Source organism: Harpegnathos saltator, unplaced genomic scaffold (assembly GCF_003227715.2).
Source record: "Harpegnathos saltator strain DR-91 unplaced genomic scaffold, Hsal_v8.6 scaffold25, whole genome shotgun sequence".
Lineage (NCBI taxonomy): Eukaryota > Metazoa > Arthropoda > Insecta > Hymenoptera > Formicidae > Harpegnathos > Harpegnathos saltator.
Genome location: NW_020230039.1, coordinates 2,118,316 through 2,138,260, shown reverse-complemented (window position 1 = coordinate 2,138,260; position 19,945 = coordinate 2,118,316). Strand labels below are relative to the sequence as shown.

Below are 19,945 nucleotides of genomic sequence, written 5' to 3'. Positions count from 1 at the left end.
CGGAAAATATAATTTTTTGCGATTACAGCGCCATCTATCACGAATAAAAAAAAAAGTTTCGGACAAAATTTACGTATTTTGTGGCGTAGAATCCGTATCTGCAATAAAAAATGGGGGTTTCCATTTAAGATTTCAAAGTTGCCCCCAACCCCCACCCCTAGGGGGTGGGGTGGGAGGTCGAGTTTGGTATCATTGGATGTCCCCCTTCGAGACTTTCCCCTTTCGAGACAACTTTCATTAACCACTTTTTTTTATCCAATGCATAGTTCTCGAGATATTTCAATGTCTTCAGATAAATCGTGCACCCTGTATAATATAAAAAGAATTTAGCTTACAAAATTCATGCTGACTTTGATCTTGACGACGTCATTCGAAATCAAACGGGTAAGATTAGTAAACAGATTTTTTTTAAAACCCTACAACTTTTATTTAAAATATTCTTTTTTACAAAATTTATATTTTTCGGGATATTTCGTTATTCTAATCTTTTTAAGATACTTTATATTTATAGAGTGGCCATAAAATGCAACAACCCAAAAATTCTAAGAAATATTCAAAAATTCTGTTTCTAAGAAAAATTCAAAATGATGCATTCAATATGACGGCTTCAAATGGCTAACTTTGATACTCCATTATAGATATCATTATGGATATCAAACTCAATGTTTTTTTGGTCGCAAATAACGACTGTCATAAATACGAGGTTTCCACCAGCGCTATTTAGAAAAGAAGTAGTTTCCTTCAATATATTTCACTCGCTGATAATAGAAGTAAAGCATCCGTAATGGAATACCATTAGTTACTAGAAGTTGCTATTGGATCCGCCATTTTAGATTTTACAATTTCGACTGGATTTATTATCAGTAACCTAAAAAACATGAACATGTCGAATATAATCCTCTCCACATAACAGAATAATAAAATTAGTTACTTGGCGCCATCATATTGGATCTGCTATTTTGAATTTTGAAATTTCAACCCTAGTTTGTTAGCAGCGATACGAAAAACTCTCTATAAAAAATATTTCACACGAAATGAAATGGGAATATAAATCTTAATAAATATTTTTCAAAAACTAAGAAAATTGAATATTTAAGTATAATGAATCTACCATTATGAATTTCTCAAATTTGATTCCGGATTCATAGTCAGCAACCTAAAAAAACATGAGTGTACCAAATTTGATATAAATCCGTTGAAAATTGGCATAATTATTCTCTCATATATGAATCATTATCAGTTTTGGCATATCTTTCTTCTATTCATATATGAATCATTACCAGCGAATTAATTAAAACGGGGCAGGAGTAATTTTGTAATTTCAAAGGAAACCTCCTATAAAATGTTACTCTAATTGTAAATGTAATATTTGGATTCTGCAGGAAAAAAATAAATTTTATCTGTAACATTTCTTTGTAAAATGTTTCTATCAAAAACTATAAACATTTAAACTTTAAAATAAAGTGCATTCAAACTAATATGATAAAACCATAAATTCAATAAGAAAAAAATAAGAGACTTCATAGTTTTTTTACTTTTTACTTTATTACAGTTCGAACTGTTGACCATTTAAACACTTATTAATTCTTTCTACAAAATTTTGTCTAACTCTAAATTATATTTCTGTGACCACGCTAGCGCAAGCTTCACGTATTTTTCGTTTTAAGTCTTTTTGCATCGTAAGTGGTTGAAATATAACTTTCTCTTTGATATACCTTATCGTAAAAAATAATTTAAAGGTGTAAAGATTAAATGAACAAGAGGGCCATTGAACATGACTTCCCTGACCTATTCATCTGTCATCAAATATTTCGTTTAAAAGAACATGATCCCAGAAATGTAGTTAGAATTAAACAAAATTTTGTGGAAAGAATCAATAAGTGTTTAAGTGTGAATGATCAACAATTCGAATATTTAATAAAATTAGCAACATTTAATAAAGTAATAACATTTAATGCACTAAAAAACAGAAAATCTTTGAAATCTTTTATTTTTATTTATGATTTTATTAGGTTAGTTTGAATGCACTCTAATATTTTACTCTACTTTAATATACTCTACTTTAAAGTTTAAATGTTTACAACTCTTGATAGAAGCATTTTTCAATGAGATATTCCAGATAAAGTTTATTATCTTTATATCTTAAGTTTATATCTTCTCATAAAATCTAAATGTATAACATTTTATAGAACGTTATCTTTGAAATTATTATACAAAGTTACCTCCTGCTTCCTTCAAGAGGAAGCAGGGGCGAAATTTTGTTTACGTAGTTAGAAAGAATATATAAAACTTTTCCATGAACAACTTTTTAATACGACAAATATTTTTAGAGTTTTTAGGTTGTCACACTTTACGTGGACCATCCTACATAACGCGACGACAAGCGGACAATTGTTATTATTCCGTTTTTAGCTATCAGCCGATAATTACCATCGCTAATTATAAGAGATAGTAGCATCTCAGCCATTTTCGGTGAGCTTGCGTCTCATCCCGTCGACAATGTCGCACGCACTAATTCGCTAATCTTCTTTTATTAGTATCTCAAAATTTCACATGGTTGTTTACAAAATGACCTTGTGCTCAGATTGACTCTACCTTTACGCGCATGTCAGGACATCTTGTGTCAGACACTCTATATGTATAGCTCGTAATTATTTCAAACAACATCGCCACGGCTACTGCCACTGCCACGTAATTATGTAGAAAGGCAGTCCGAGTGTTACACAGCACCGAGATATTGATTCGACGAAATCAAACAATATGAATTACTTTCGGCACAGCGGCTCTGAGGTGTGCGGTCAACTAGAACTTTCCTACTATTGTCGGGAAATAAATCGCAAATAGGATTCGCTGGAATATGATGTACATTTATAGGCAATCAACGATAATGTTGCGCACGTACACATCGTTCTTCTCACTTTGCACGCGATCATGAAGATGCGAGATTGTACACGACATTTCCAATATTCCAGATTTATCGTCGATCTGCAATATTTGCTAGAGGAACTAACGTGAGATTGCATAATGGAGGAAGGCAATGTAAATATAATCTGATATTAGTTTGAACGACAGTTATTGTTACACTCGATAAATACGAACATCGAGTGGAGAGGAGTTAATAATGAGCACTCGTCAATTTCAATAATTTCACCAGGTCCTCCTATTTGTTTTTCTTATGCGAATTGTTCGTCTAGAACAACCAGATTTGTCTACAGAAGAAAAAACGGTCTGCAACTGGGATACTTGTTGATCATCAATAATATTACTTTCTTTTATCGTTTGCTCGAACGTTAAATTCGCAGAAAAGCAGTAAGTGATGGGTATGCATATTGTAGGAAGAGTGTGGCATCTCTCGAACCATGTTTGATTCGCAACACTTACGCTATGGTTGTATTTATTTATTTTTTTTAACAAACGAATTGGCCACAAGCTAATCGTGATTTATACAGAGTTATTTTTTACTTGTGCTTTGCGCAATACTTGGTCATCGGAATCAAGCCAATTTCTCGTAACCACTGGAAAGTTTTGGAGTAGTCGGATAATATAGTGGCTAACGTGAATAAATTATATTTGCTGTTCATATCTATTTCAATAAGATGAAAATTTTAGTACAATTAGAATAAGTACGACAAATAAAATAAATGAGCGAATAAGTCAAAACTAGTGAGTAAAGATTATTCATAGGAAATATTTCGTCGTACGGTTGCCCCCGCGCGCTAATGTTCACCAAGCCACACACTACTGCACGACGAAACAAAAGTACAGGCGGCAACAATCACTTTCACACTCGGCGTTAATAGAGAACCCAAATTAACTTCTGCTTCTAGTAACTTCTATATTTCTTCATATAATTTACATATACGTTTTTAACATGTACGTATTTATATGAAGAAATATTGTTTTTAGCGATTTATTAAATTAGCAGTTTTTCAACATAACGGCAAAAGTATTACATTTATGTTAATAATAAATATGATCTTTTTATAGAGCTTTTCAAAAGTTTCATTTTTTGTCCGAGACATTTTTCTTTAAAATTAATATTTTCGAAGATACAGTAGAAAAACAGTTTAAACTTTGAGAGAGAGTGAGTGAATGGGGCTTTGTCGCCAAAAATCCTTCTAGGGTTTTCATTCTTGAGCTGAAGAGAAGCTTTGCTAAAAAATTGAGCTCAATTGGAGATTTGTGCTTTTCGGAACTTTATCCCCACATTCAAAACTAAAAATAGAACGATAATTACAACTTACGATGAGTGATTTAATAAATTTTGAATTAATTTTTTAATAATATATGTCCAATAGTGTACGGTCTTACTCAAGCACATAAAGTGATTATTTTACCATTAGGGTTAAATAAATTATACGCGCGACATTAGACGCCTTCTATCGTTGAACAGATTTTACATTTTACTCATATCCTTCTGACTGAGACAGTATTTTTTACGATGCTACATATAAAATGAATATTAACGTCACACATTCAGTTGAAATATGTGAGGAATTTAAAAATAGAATATTAACGAGATACAGGATCAGCAAGAATTCAACAAGGCAACAGACGCCTCATGTACATTTAAAGATGAGAAAAGACCTTGCTTAGTGCGTGCAATATATTGTCGATATTAATATTTTCCCGCAAAGGAATGATTCATTATCAATATCCTAACCTGGCTTTTATTGACCAAAATTAATTCTTAATAGTGGAATATATGAGAGCCTTAATATATAGTTTCGTTTAATTATGCGAAAATTGAGTATAGTTTCCGGAAGGAAGAATACGTCCGGTATTCTTTATTGTTAATAAATTTCTCAATTTTACTCAATTCCATAGGGAAAATTACGTATTTCATATCGATTGTACAATAGAAATCGCCGTGAGGTGGACGATCGCCGTAAAGTTATTATGGTTTTTACCTCGTCGCGACGGCTTCATATGCGTTACATTTCTTTTTTCTTTTTTCTTTTTTCATGCCACTCGCTTTTTCCTCCACGCGTAGTAATAAAAAGCTATATGAAACACATATATGAACAAAATCGCAGACAAGATGTATATATATATATATATATATATATTTTACCATTTATACTGTCGTTAACACGTGTTATCGTGCATATTTGCATATGCCGTCCAGTCACAAGTCGATAACACGCGACATGCTTCGAGGTCAATAGCAAAAAAAGAGTTAATCCAAAAGCGCCGCTATTATCGGATGGCTCGCGTCAAAGCAACCATGAAATTGTTTCTTTTTTTCATTAAAGGTGTTGCGCCGCTGCTGCCACCGTTACTATTATTGCTGCTGCTGCTGCTGATTATGAATCGCCTCCTTGTCGGCCGGGTGATGTATTAAAAAGTGATCACGGTCATTTGGATGGATCCTGGTTCAATTTACAACGAACTACAATTTCGAGATCGAGAGCCATCCAGAGAGAAAAAAAGGAAATCATCAATCGCTCAGCTCACCGAGGAAAGTGACGACTTCGTCGATAAATTCGTCGAGTGAGAGAAGAAAGGGCGTTACCGAAGTCTATTATATCTTCCAAGATAAACGACGTCTTGAATTTATCCTCACATCCTTTCTCATTCTATCCCGCGTCCGTTCGTTCGCGCGCTCACGTCACGTCGATGACGCAGTACGGAAGCAAACATTGGCATTAAAGGATCTCCACGTTGTCCGTGCAATGTGTCGAAGAAACGACTGCACGTGTGTGTTATTAGTCGCTGCGAGCGCGTCGCAGAGCTAGAGAGCCACATTATCGTGAGTACAGAAACAGGATTAATTGGCCGTGCGACTAAATTGGTGCTAATGTACCGTGTCATGTAGGTAAACCACAGTTGAAAAAGCTTCCGAGATATATTTTTATTTTCAACCGCAGATTTTTATATGCTAATTGGACTACTGACTCTAAATGATGCGAAAGTGACATAGAGTAAACGTCATATCATTTTGCACAGTGTGTGTGCTATTTCTATATGTGTTCATACTGTTTTAGTCAGAAAGATAATACATGTTACAATCCATGTTCTGTCTTATTAAAACCGCGAATACTTATTTTTCACATTCTTTTATATTTTGTTTTCTTCTTTCAAATACCTTTAATATTTATCATCCACCGACGCGTGTACTTTTTGATACTTAAAAATTTTTAATTGTGTTATACGTTGTGATATTAACTTCAGCAGTGTGTGTGCGTGTGTGTGTGTGACTATCGGTGTGATTTATACATGTACGAGTAAATTCAAAATGATATACTGTCTCATACTCCCTCCGCTTGGTAGTCGCATCAGGTAAAAAGTCAGTCAGTAATCTAATTAGTACATAGAAGTCTATGCTTTCAACTAACAGCAACGTTAGTTCTTCGCAAAATATATCACGAATTATTAGCACTTTCCTAACTTAAAGAAATTTTATAATATTTTAAGAGAAATGGGAAGAGAGCACGCACACGCATCCTTTTATTCGACGTATCAATCGTAAATGAAAATTTATAAGATTCCACGAGTACGGAGTATTCTTTAATTCTCAACGTCTCTTTCAATTTTGTTTCAAAAGTTTTCGAGTTAAATGCGTGCTCTCAGAAAGAAATTTGCCTAACGTCATACAGCCATTTGAGCCTGATTTCACTCGTTGAATGTACAATATGTTTCTCACGTCTCGCATGGAACGAATTTCTCTCGCATCTCATCGTCACTGTCCGAATATCATCCGAAAGTCATATTGTAGTGAAGATTTGCCTTCGTGGATATACTACGAACGGACTTATTACCACATCCTCTATACGACTGTGATGTTCCCGTTCTTTCTTAGTTCACTAGAGACAAGAGCAAGTCTGATCATGCGCAAAAGCAGACATTCGTATTCGATATAATTAGGTCTTGAAGGTATATTATTAAATCGCCGACTACATCGCGGGAATTTAAAACCGTATAGTTAAGACATTATCGTCAGAATCCTGGTCTGACAGACGAGCGTCAAACAAACAGGAAAATTGCAGAATAATTTGAAATGTGAATTTCAAATTCAGTGAGAATACGTAATCAACTCGTTAAATGAGATATATAATGAGAGCAGTCAACACGCAGTTCTTAAAAAATGTGCGTTCGGTTGAGCAATTTTGGCGATGAATATTTCGATAATGAGCAATACGTGATCGGCCGAATTTACGAGGCTACTGATTATCGAGAGAAGTTTGGGAACATTTTTTAAGTTAGTGGACTGCATCGATATTGCATAATTTAATACCACGTGAATATTGATATCTACTAAACCCTTTCGACACCTGCATTTAATGACGATGCGGAAGATCGATTGTATTTGGCATAAACAATTTTCTCGTTTCTCATTGAACCGTGTGTGTGCGTGTGCACTTGTTTGTGTGTGTGTGTATGTGTGTGTGTGTGTGTGTATGTGTGTGTTAAACTGGAACACAATAAACTCACATGAATTTTAAGCACATGTTACAGAACTATCGATTAATTACGATGTTTATATTAACACTCGAAATTGAAGGTTTTCATTTTGAAATCCATTATCTTACAATATACAGGGTGTCCGTCACAACAAGCTCGTATGCGAATAATACGGGTCAAAATGAATAAAAAATTCTCTACTGTCTCTCAACCACATAAAATTTCAAGTTATTAATAAAAAAGGATTAGTAAATCAGCGCACGCAGTGCGACGTGATCGCATTTTCCATGCGATCACGCCGCACTGCGATAGCTAACTGCACGATTATTCCTTAGCCGCGATCGGTATCAGATGACTACCATAAACAATTGTCTATACATTGTTCACACTTTTTTCCGCCTTTCACTGTCACCTGATACTGATCGTTGGTAAGAGACGATTGTGCGAAATCAGCCATTTCTCATGCGATCGCATCATCCTACTATAGCGCGTGCTGGTTCGGCAATATTCTTCCATTAATAATTAGAAATTTTACATAGTTCTTCAGAAAATGGTAGGGGGGGGGAAACTTTTCTATTTTATTTTATTTTGACCCGCCTTATCCGTATATGTTTTGACATGTTATGACGAATATCCTGTATATTTGCTTCTGCATGTTTATAGAATGTTTGATGCGCGCAATTTTTCTTTTTTTGATAACGCGGATCCTTTGACAAGTTAAGACATTTATTTTTTTCTAATTTCGTCAAGCGATAAACTAAGGAACTTCTTTTGTTCGTCGGCACTTTAAATTACCAAAAGGTTAATTTTAATTAAAGAATTAAAAATAATTCCGCTGAAATTAGTGGAAAAATTTAATTATTATACTTACTTCTATATTAAGTCTTTATAAAAATAATTCCGCTAAAATTAATGAAAAAATTTACTTATTTATACTTAGTTCTATATTAAGTCTTGGTATTAAATAACTCATCTATAATTTATATACGATGAGATGATTCTCAACTTTTCATAAAACAGATACGATGGTTGACCCAGTAAAAGCAATAAAAGTAGCATCGAGACAGTCTGCTTATGCGTTGCAAAATCGATTAAGCAATAACTAATACATAAATTAGTGCGATATTAGCGAAACATGTCTGTTTTAACAATTAAACTTGTATATCTTCATGCATGGTGCATATATATTGAACCGAACTTGGTATGCCTAATTTCAAAATTGTACATATCACTCAATTATAGATGTAGAAACGGATATAACGGAAAATTATGCACATCAGAATGTAACTTGTTTTACGATTATTTACTCAATGGTTGAGGTATGCTTCAAAAAATGAAAAAGGGAATTTAATTCATTATAAATTTTCGCAAATTACATTAACGTCGCGTTCACGTTGACTACAAATTTTTCGTCAGAAGACTTACGTCCGCGAACTCAAAAAATGATCTCAAAAACGAAATACTGATGAAGTGAATTATAAGCAACCGACGTATTTTCTCGAGCTTATTATAGCGATCATGACAACCAGATAGCGTCGTTTTCTAATAATTCTCCACACACACATGGAGTTTGTAGGTGTAACTGACTGTATTTACACAAAATCGTGTATCGAAATGCGTAAACTCACTTTCGAGCAATCAAGTTCTCGTTCGTGTGGGAAATCATCATGGAAGATAATATACCACAACGGAAAATGTAAAATGAACTTCTACAAACTCGATATCAAATTGTGTATCTATAGATACATAATATAGGTAGCAATACTGTCACTGTGTACGTTAGACTCTATTATGAGTATTTTTTAATAGGTTTATAATACGTTGATAAATTCTTCCGAATTTCTAATTGAGTTTTGCAAAAAAAAATATGCTCATACGGTATGACTTGTGCGTCTGTGTACGCTTGCGAAAAATAAAAGGAATTGGAGTGCGTGTGTGATTGCGTGACCAAAACTCACTTTTATTTTCAGTTATTTCCATGCTAACGAGAAAAGAAAAAAAAGAGAAAAGGAAAAGGGCAACACATTATTAGCAAGTTGATTACCTAAATTGGCACTATGAAATGCTTCTATGTAACTATCACCTTGTAAATATTGTTACATCAATACGTTTCAGCTGCTGTCACTATACATAGTCATATTGTCTCATTCTATACTAGTAAATCACTAATTGACAGAGCCAACGAGAAATGGTAGGTCGCAGCCTTCGACAGTCGGAGAAAGTATAAACCTCTCTCTCTCTCTCTGTTATCGATCTATGATTTCGATGCATGTCACTGAAATAAACGACGTTACCTTCACTGAACGTGTACTTAGGAACAAATTGACCGATCGACAATTATAATTTACCGTAATCGTGTGTACATCTCCATCATTAATTCGTTCGATGCATTTTTATTACGTAATGTCTGACAAAAAGGAAGAGAAAAAAGAAAGAAACAAAATATCTCTCAGAAGTCTCATAGCGATTTTCGACTGCTGGCATGCTCCGTAATCAGGCAGGAAGATCAGGGGCGGCCCGGCGGCGTGTTCCTGCTTCTAGAAGAGTAACTTTTATCTTTTCGTACCGCCTATTGCTGGGACCTACGAGTTATCCGAGTTGCGCCTGGGGCGCTCCGAACTTTGTCCTGCGGTTAAAACTATCCGAAAGCATCGCAGTCGTGCTCCGGACAAAGGGTAACCGTTGACCGGGGCACAGGCTGTGGTATCCGCCACATACGACGGATGTATTTTCTTATTCTGTTTTGAGGCTCTTGCCCGATCATCTCACGCATAAGTTTATGGAAAAGGAAAAAGAACAAATGTAATGCAACCATCGTTACTGTCCTAATAAACCTTCACGTATGAATCCATACGATAATCCTGCTGTCGTTCTCTCTCTCCCTCTCTCTCTCTCTCTCTCTCTCTCTCTCTCTCTCTCTTTCCCTTCTTTTCTCTTTATTCTTTTCTTTTCTTTTTCCTTCTTTTCGTCTCCGTTTCCACATTGCCTAACTGCTATCGATGTAAGCGCACGCGAGCACGCATTATATATTTTCTTCTCTATTTGTTTCAATACAACAGCCATAACGCGGATCTGCCTGACAGCGAAACATTAAGTAGCTGAGGATGGTTTATCTCTGCCTACTAGGTTTGACATCACCTCGTCACAACGTTGGACGAAAACTTGAGCATCGATTCGTAATCAATAAAGTTCTCCTATCCGCCAGTCCCACCAACCGAGAAACGATCTATAATGCTGAAGAGGCGATTAAACTCCGCCGTAACTCTACTAGATCATTAAGCGCGCAAAGCAGGCAATCTTGTCATTTAAGGAGCCAAGAAACAAGAAACTCTCTTAAACGCATTGACGTCTTAGCATAATTGTTTGAGATAATTATCTTTGGTATTTAGAAGTCGGCTAGACACACATAACGAACTCTATTTGTCTCAGCTGAATCTGTCGCGCACCGTAAATGTACCGTGTACCGGTACGATCATTCGCTCGAGTAGAGAGCAAAAAGAGATCCCACTTCAAAATAAAAAAAGTAAGTATTTGTCCTGTAATTGTCGTGCGATTATACCGTATTGTGTCTACGCAAAAACTCGAGCATTTGTTATGCAAATTAGATTAAAAATAGGTTATTATTTTCGATATAAATAATTGTTTCTCATTAATACGATTTAGAATACAGTTACCGAATGTGTGGAATGTGTCGTCAAATTCGTAATTACGTTAATTGATAATATAATTAAAATTTAGAGTAATAATTTGATTTATGCGCTTATGTAATTAATTATCTCTACGTTGGTGCAGCTACATTAATTGATATAACATTATGCAGCAACCAAAATCAAATATAATTCGAATTATTGTAATCAGGATAGGATTCGGAGGACATATAGTTCTAATAAATCGCGTAACCGCAGTTGATTACACTCTTTATTGATAGCATCGATTACGCACAGTGTTCTAATGAGTGTTATCTTCGTAAATTTACCTTTTCGCAACGATGTTATCAACGGATGATATTTTACGCAATATGTACGAAGGCATAAAATGTTCTTTATATCTTGCGTCACTAGAAAATATAAAACGATATTATTAAATTATTATTCTCGGCTTTGAATAAAATTTTGCAATTTTATTCGAAGGAAGTCTCCCTGAAAAATTTCTGGAAAAGTTCTTCCGGGAATTTCGTAACTATCGATAAGAGGTAATCATTCAAGAGAGTTAATATTATCAATAGTTTCAATGTAAATTCGAAAAATAAATATAAATTGTATAACGATCTGTATATACAATGGCTACTCAAGTACGATATACATAAAAATTCTTGAATCTACTAGTCTCTCCACCTCAGCAATATCGCAAAGTAATTTCCTGCTCGATCGATATATAAGAAAAGAAACATTACTCTTATCTCGGTTAAGTAGAATTCTATCACTGTTTCAATTTGTTTTCAAATGGATACACGTCTGCAGTACGAGAATATTCGACCACTAACATAAATAAAACGATATTTCTAAAATGTCAAAATACCACTAGCGCCGTAGGGGTCGGTAATTTCATCGATTGCACTGTGACTGTTTAACTAAATTGTATAATCATTAATTTACAAAGGGGAAATTTATCTTTGTTCTCGTCGCATTCTGTTGATTGATACTCAACTCTTAAAAATAAACTCTTACAAACAAATGAATAAAAAATAAATAAATGATCAAATAAATAAATCAGTGGGTTTTGGAACCAAAAGTGACTCGCGAGATTACACAAGGAGGGTTTACCTTTTCTCATTCTCTCTTTTCATCACATCGTGATCCTCCTTATATAATCCATTTCGTCATCGTTTTTCAATATTACATACATTTTATCTCAATATAACATAGAATAAACATGACAAAGCGTGATCAAAGAGAAACCAGGACTTCTGTACTTTGCATATCTCACTTCTGGCATATAGCGCGACACACCTTTTAGCACGGCGCACCTTTCGGCGCGCTTTGTCGCGCAGCCGATCAAACAAGCCGTTGCGGAGCGAACATGACAAGGTTTGGCGTACAGCGCAGCTGGCACCTCCAAGACGCGCAGTCGCGCGCCGGTTCTGTCGGGTGGGAGGTGATCAGCTGCGAACACACGAGGAACGAAGATGTTCGTCCTGCAGAAGTCTATATTGTGAGTATAAGCGAGAAATTTTGTGTTCCCCGCTGTCCGCTTTTGCCATTGGAGAAAGACGCGCGCGATCTCTGTGGAATTAATCGCTTTCGTGTTCAACGAAGGATCTTTCTCGAGGTGATGATGAGTGGAATACGTATGCACGTACGTAGATAGACCTCAGGGCGAACTTTTCGTCGGCTTCCGGGCATCCACTCGTCCGACAGAGGAAGGGCTGTGCCGTCGCGCATAGTGTAACCTGGTTTGCGCCCGCAATGCAGTGCTGAAAATAGGAGCAGCCGGCACCCGCGATCGATAACGAAGCCAGGTTACTGTGGTTAAATATGCCGCGAATCATTGCTGAGCCGAAGACGACCACGACGTAGTGTTCTTGTCCTAGTGTTCCCTCCCGCTATTCTTCTTGATCGAACTCTACGTGGCCGCTTCACCTGGCTTTCATTAATTCGTCCGTGACCTTGACCGTTGATGTAGTCGGAAGACGTTCCTTTCACAATGTGCTCTTTGTTCGCCTACTGGATGAGGACGAAACTTGAGTTTCGCATTCAGCTTCTGAAGTTGATTCTTGTAAACTCTTTTCAAATAACGATCATATACCGTTATATATCGAGTGTCTGTCGAGGATCATTATCCTGGGTTAACTCATTGAAAAGTGTCGATACAACTGATTAGACGCATCGGCGTCGGAATTTTTAAAAAAGTTCACCGGTAAATATCGACGGTTCAGAAATGGGTGCCTTCTCAGATGTCAAATCTCGACGATTAAACTATAGCTTCTAATATTTTTTTACGGAAGAATCATTCTTCTGATACAATATACTAAATATAAATATAATAAAGGGGCTCCGCCCCTCTCCCGCACCCCCTCTCCAAACAAATTCTAACCTAACCTAACTTATTGCATCTTTATATATTTTTGGACATTGTTGAAAAAAGTTCTCTTAAGATCTATCACCTGACTCAACTTAACTTATTATAATATCTGCATATAATTAGGTGTTGTGGCTTTTAAGAAGATCTTTTCAATATCGCCCAACAATATATAAAGATGCAATAAGTTAGGTTAGATTAGGATTTTTTTTGGGAGAAGGTGCGGGGAGGGGCGGAGCCCCTCTCCCGCTTATATGTTCCTATATTTCTATGTATACACTATGGTTGAATTAACTGTTTGGATTGTACTGTAAATAACGTCAGCTTATGATATCTGGAATTTAATTCCAGGATAATCAAAATTCCAAAACTTTAAAATGAAATATCTCGGAAACTATAAGCAACCCCCATATAGTTGTATCAGGAAGTCATTCAAAATTTCATCCTTTATAACATATTTCAAAATGAAAAAATCGATGAGATGTACCCTTTTCTATATATTTACCCACATCGAACTGCTTGACATTGTGCATAAGTTGTACGTGATTGATTAATTGTTTCATCCGGTTTTATCACAATGGATGTGATAAGTCCGTGATTTAAAACCAAAGTGAGTAATAATTGCCATTTCAGATACACTAATGTCATAGAGCAATACGTATTCCGTACACAGTAAATGAAAAGAAACGAAATCTAGAATTAAAGCGAGGAGGTGCGAAAAAATAGTACGTGTGACGTCACTCGACGATTCGCACCCGAAAAACTCCTGCTTGACTCTGTGCAAATTTGACAGTAACATTTTAAAACCTGACCTGTTCAATAAACAATCTTTCGTTTTTAAACATGTTTAATCTAAATAATAACATGAATAATTTAATAATAATAAATGCAACTGAGAAATTCCATTTTGCGGAAAGAAATTTTAACAGGAACAACAAACATTGACTATAAACTTTATAAACTTTAAGTAATTGTTGTAAGAATATAAATGATATAAATAATATAAATAATATAATAATAAATTGAATAATGTAAATATAACTAATAAACATCGATTATTAACTAGCAGACTTATTCTTCAACACTTTCACGATATTATTTGAAACGTATCCGATAGTTCAATGAAAGAACTTGATTCTGAAAAATGCATAGGAGGGAAGTTGAAATTTCCAATCATTTAACATCTACTACGTTTTAACATCTCCTTTTTACGATTTAACATCTCCTAAACTGCATAAAATAAAATGTCCAAACCATTTGAAAACAAAATGTGTATTTTTTGCAAAAATATAACATAGTAAATGCATTATATGTACATCATATAATAATTGACTTTTATACGAAGACCCGTCCGCGCTCCTGCTCGTCGTCGTATCGTGTTCATTACGCGTTAGCGATTTGTTATCGTGAACATATATATTGTGGGCACATGCAGTGTGTCACTGAAACTAACTGCACGTGGCTTGAAGTAATGGTCGATATTAAAAACGATACAGACATAATCATCCGTAACTTATATGATATATATCTAATCAGTTATTAGTACAAATTTGTCACATGTCGATTCTTAATAACTTGACGGTTTTATAAATTGTACACATACAATATTGTTCCGTAAATAATACAATAACTAGAACTATGGCATTTTCTTCCAAGTAAATTTTTTTGTCATTATAATCTGTTATATATATACACACATGTATGATCACAGAAAAATTGTCCACTATATTTTGTGTGAACTTCGGAATACATTTTATTCATCTTATCTAAGAGAAGAATTCTGCTATCGGATAAAACGAGAATATTCTGAATTCACGCAAAACATAATAGACAATTATTGTGCTCATGATTGTATGTGTACACTCATATCAGACCGGTATAATAGCCTTAATACGCGATATAATAAGATGACTAGCATTTTCTAATCGTTTATTTCTGAGTATGAACGTGAAACTGTTGTGATGACGATGATTATCGATATTCAACAAGTATTATATCAACATGTATCTTTTATGTATATTTCAGTACTGTTTCTTTGAACAATCAATAATACATAAATAAATAATGCATATATAATTAGAAAATATTAAAACCTGGTCTAAAATAAATATAATAAGCTTTTAGCTGTTTCTAGCAAAAAATATTTTATACATTGCCTTAGTAGTTGAAATCTGACAAACTCGCTTAAAGCTTACGACATCAACAGCAAACGTTTTTAACTGAAAATTAAATCACAGTTTTGAATTTAGAGCAAAAGACTAAAGACTTCCTATAACTATTATAGATTGAGATTACTTTAAGAGGAGACAAATATCTTAGTAAGGTACTTAGTAAGGTACACATACAATATTGTTCCGTAAGTAATACAATAATTGGCACCATCGCGTTTTCTTCCAAGTAAATTCTTTTTCATTAAATTCACTATAATCTATTATACACAGGGTGTATAATATACAGGGTGTATGACCTAGTATATACACACATGTATGATCATAGAAAAATTGTCCACTATATTTTGTGTGAGCTTCGGAATATATTTTATCCGTCTTATCCAAGAGAAGAGTGTTTATTAAAGTACCCAAGAAACAAATACCTTAGTAAATGATCTATAAGAAGAAAATCAAAAATGGAAACGTGCTTTTGGAATACAGTTTGCTGCAATAGATAGTCATGTTTATATTAAGAATCCCAAACATTAACTTTAGACACCCCTTATTTTTTTTATAAAAAACATGAAAATGTTGATGTCACCGGATCGATTAACCGCTTGGCAACGCAATAAATTTCAAAAAAAGGAAGAAAAAAGTAGTAGTAATAAAATTCCAATAAAGTTCCAAGACCAATAATTTTTATAAAAATCGATCTTTCCGTGGTGCTCAGGGCACATAAGTAGAGTTTTGATTAAATACTTTGTCATAAGTGCTTCAACAGCATATTGGAAAGTAGATGCGGTAGTAATCAGACAGTATGGATTCAATACTACCTAGTTTTGGAACATTTGGTATTTAATTTTTCTCCTCCTTTCCTTGAAATCTATTGCGCGACCAAACGGTTAATCGATCCGATGACATCAATATTTTCATGTTTTTTTAATTTGTGAAAGAAATAAAAGATATCTGAAGCTGAATGTTTGAAATTCTTAGTATATGGACATGAAGGACTATCTATTGTTACAAATCGCATTTTAAAAGCGCGTTTCCACTTCTGATCCTCTCCTTGGTAATTGTATTTACATATTAAGATTCTTTTTTTACATCACCTTGACTGTGACGTCAGAAGCGAAAAAATGACAAAATTTTTACATTTTTAAATAAAAAGGTATTCTTATGAAAGAATACTTCAAATCGCTATAATATATTTGTAAAGTATTCCGAAAACTGTTTCTCTCTCGATAATAAATTAACAGCCATAAAATTATTGTAATATGAAGCTTGGTCATAATAATTGCACTTCCATATGACTAGGCCTCATGTTATAATAAATTTATGGCTGTTAACTATTTATCAAGAGTAGAGACGCAATTTTCGGCGTGATATTTCTCGTCTCTGACGTCACTATTTAATATGGCCGCGACGAATATTCAGAAACTTTAAAGCTACTATGTCGACTTATATGCTTGTTTTGAAAATAATTGTTATTAACACATAAAAGATTAGTTATAAAATTTCTCGTTTTTATTTCTTCATTTTTTTTTACGTGAAATGAATTATGTCCTAACAGTAATTGCTATATATTACAAAAGAAAACTTGTTACAGACCTTTTATGTTTAAACTTTGGAAAACAAAAAATCTTGTGACGGATTTGTTATATATTAATTTTCCATTAATTTATATTTATTCAAGATATACAAGATGTTTATCATAAATACAATTTGATCAATTACAATAATCGAACAGAAAAAAATTCTAAATGTATAATTAATCAATTTGTAAATGCAAATGGTGATAACATGCAACATTTAATAATCATAATATTTCGAAAACGTTCTTTTTTGTAAAAAAACCAAGGCCTTGATCTGTTTAAGTACAACTATATTTTTCTATTCGTAGTGTTGTAGGATTGTAAATGAATTCAATAATAGTTCATAATGAATGTCATTTTTATTGACATTTAATAGAAACAACTGTAAAAGAAATAAAAGTACATAGAAAAAGAAAGTGTAATAAAAGTAAAAGTAATAGTAATAATATAATAGTAATAATATGTAGTAGTAGTAATAATATAATAAATTTAAAAGAAATGAGATATTCATAATAATCTGATCTATTCATACTCGTACATCTAATCTATTCACACATATGCATACACACACATACAGACTACTATTATTAAAATAGATTAAAATATTGAGCTTTGCCCGTTGAAGTTTTTTCATTAAATATCAATATCTAAATAATCAATATCTAAATAAATATTGATAAAAAATTATGAATAAAAATTTGTTAAGTTTTATGAACATTTATAAAAAAAATACATACAAAAAAAATATGATTCTATTTAAAAAAATATTTTTTACAAAGAAAGGATATTTTTGAAATATATATTATGACATCTTATTGTTTAATAAGATGCGAACAATACGATGACACAATAAATATTTCAAACTGATTAATTACATTTAGAACTTTATTCTGTCCGATCATTAAAACTAATTAAAAAATTATATAAATTTTTATAATGAATATCTTGTATGTGAATATAAAAAACTCGTTTAAAATTTAAAAAAATCGCTTGTTATGATTGTACAATGATGTGATATTATGACATTTTAAAATTAAAACAAAATGAATTCTTTTCCGAAAACATATAAACGTTATTGTGTACATTATTGTGTACGAGCACTTTAATTAAAACAACAAAATTCATGCTGAAAAGTTATATTCTATTTTTACGATTTAAAAATCAGTTTCACAAGCAAAGGACGAATCTTTGTATATCAAAAAATCATGAAAGTCGAGAAAAATTAAGTAAAACGTTACAAATACCGAAAATATTGAAAAATATAACACATAAGGCAACATAAAAAAAGGACATTTCCGTTATTGTCACAACCAATCGATTGGAATTATAAAAAAGTTACGATACTTAAAGACAAGTGTTCCTTGACATAAACTGTCGCGAAGTTCAATTACGTCATAGTGGTGATCACGCTATATTATATCACTGAGAGACCTGTCAGATATTTATAGAATCTGTCAAATTGACGAAGTTATTTAATTATACGAGTATCGACAGTTACACAAGTCGAGTTAATTTACTTTAATAGTCAATAATGTATTCGTCAACAATGATCACGCATAATCACACGCGTGAACGCATGTTACTCCTATTACAGAGCAGCAGTTTCGCTCATTTCATGGCAATGACCAAACTGTAACAACGAAGGCTATTTCATACAGGAGGGCTGTGCAAGCCCCGCAATGAATCGTTTAACAAATCGGAACTACTGCTCGATTATAATAACGTAATGTAGGATGTAGCTCGGCAGCGTTGTTCTCTATTACAACGTATGTTCGCTCCAGTTCGCACATAATTACGTGTCCATTACATCTATATTACATCTAAAAGGATACAGAAAAAGAAAATTTATCACTTTAATTTAACGCCGTCATGAGAAAACAGCTCATTATTACGGGCAACTGATTATTACGAATATGCTACTTTAAATTAATCTTTTGCGGTCGGAAGGCAAATTATGCCCGACAGAACACTTTTACCGCTCTGGTCTTAAGTCGGGTTATGCACCTCTGTTAAGCTGGCAGGACCAAATCGGCAGAATGACACGGGACCTTCCAGTTATTTAGTACTTTGTGCTAATTTGTGCCATTAATAAAAATTCTGTACCACGTGCTGTTTTGAAAAAAATCATGGCGCTGCTAGCTTAATATTAAGCTATACAAGGACGTTTATCCGCTACGACATCCGCAAGGACATACAAGAAAAAGAAGAAACGGAAAAAAGGTATAAATACAACGGCCAGAATTTGTGCCGTCCAAAACAAGCAGATATATAGATCCATTCCGTTTGAAACAACGACGAATTACATTTACCATAATTAGGCTCAAGAGTAAAGTACTCGTTTCCACAAACAGAATCAATCGGTACTGCGACACTCGAGGCATAATAATTTGTGCCTCTCAAATATTCATTCATAGATTTTGTACCCCATCCCTTCTCTGAAAAACCACCCCCGAAACCTATTCGGTACAAGAGTAAAGTACTCGTTTCCACGAGCAGAATTAATCGATACTGCGACACTCGAAGCATAATAATTTGTGCTTCTCAAATATTCACTCACAGATTTTGTACCCCAGCTCTTGTATAAGAGCTTTACTCTTATACCGAATAGGTTTCGGGGGTGGTTTTTCACAGAAGGGATGAGGTACCATGAAAGAAGGAGGGCGACAGGATACTAGGTGGCGACAGGACGCCATGCGTTCAGGATCTTATTTTCATCCCGAAGAGAGAAAAATATCGAAAGCGCGATAGTCGCTAGACCGGGTATACAAAATCTGTGAATGA

General features: G+C 33.9%; 2 protein-coding genes across 6 annotated transcripts in view; both read left to right on the top strand.

Moving 5' to 3' along the window:
- LOC105183745 (Sol1) overlaps positions 1-7,445 on the top strand; it is a 455,377-nt gene extending 447,932 nt beyond the window's left edge. Inside the window, exon 11 of the mRNA XM_025298993.1 lies at positions 5,256-7,445. Coding sequence (XP_025154778.1) covers positions 5,256-5,344 — 89 coding nt within the window. The 3' untranslated portion in view covers positions 5,345-7,445. The remainder of the gene's footprint in view (positions 1-5,255) is intronic.
- A 4,955-nt stretch (positions 7,446-12,400) lies between these two features.
- Positions 12,401-19,945, top strand: part of LOC105183744 (NADP-dependent malic enzyme) — a 37,083-nt gene continuing 29,538 nt past the window's right edge. For 2 of the 5 annotated variants that reach the window (XR_849801.3, XM_011142074.3), the window contains exon 1: positions 12,401-12,555. Coding sequence is in view for 1 of the 5 variants with exons in the window: in XM_011142074.3 (XP_011140376.1) it covers positions 12,530-12,555 (26 nt within the window). In the remaining 4 variants the exon portion in view is untranslated. The other 3 variants (XM_025298954.1, XM_025298953.1, XM_025298955.1) reach the window with 3 other exon arrangements.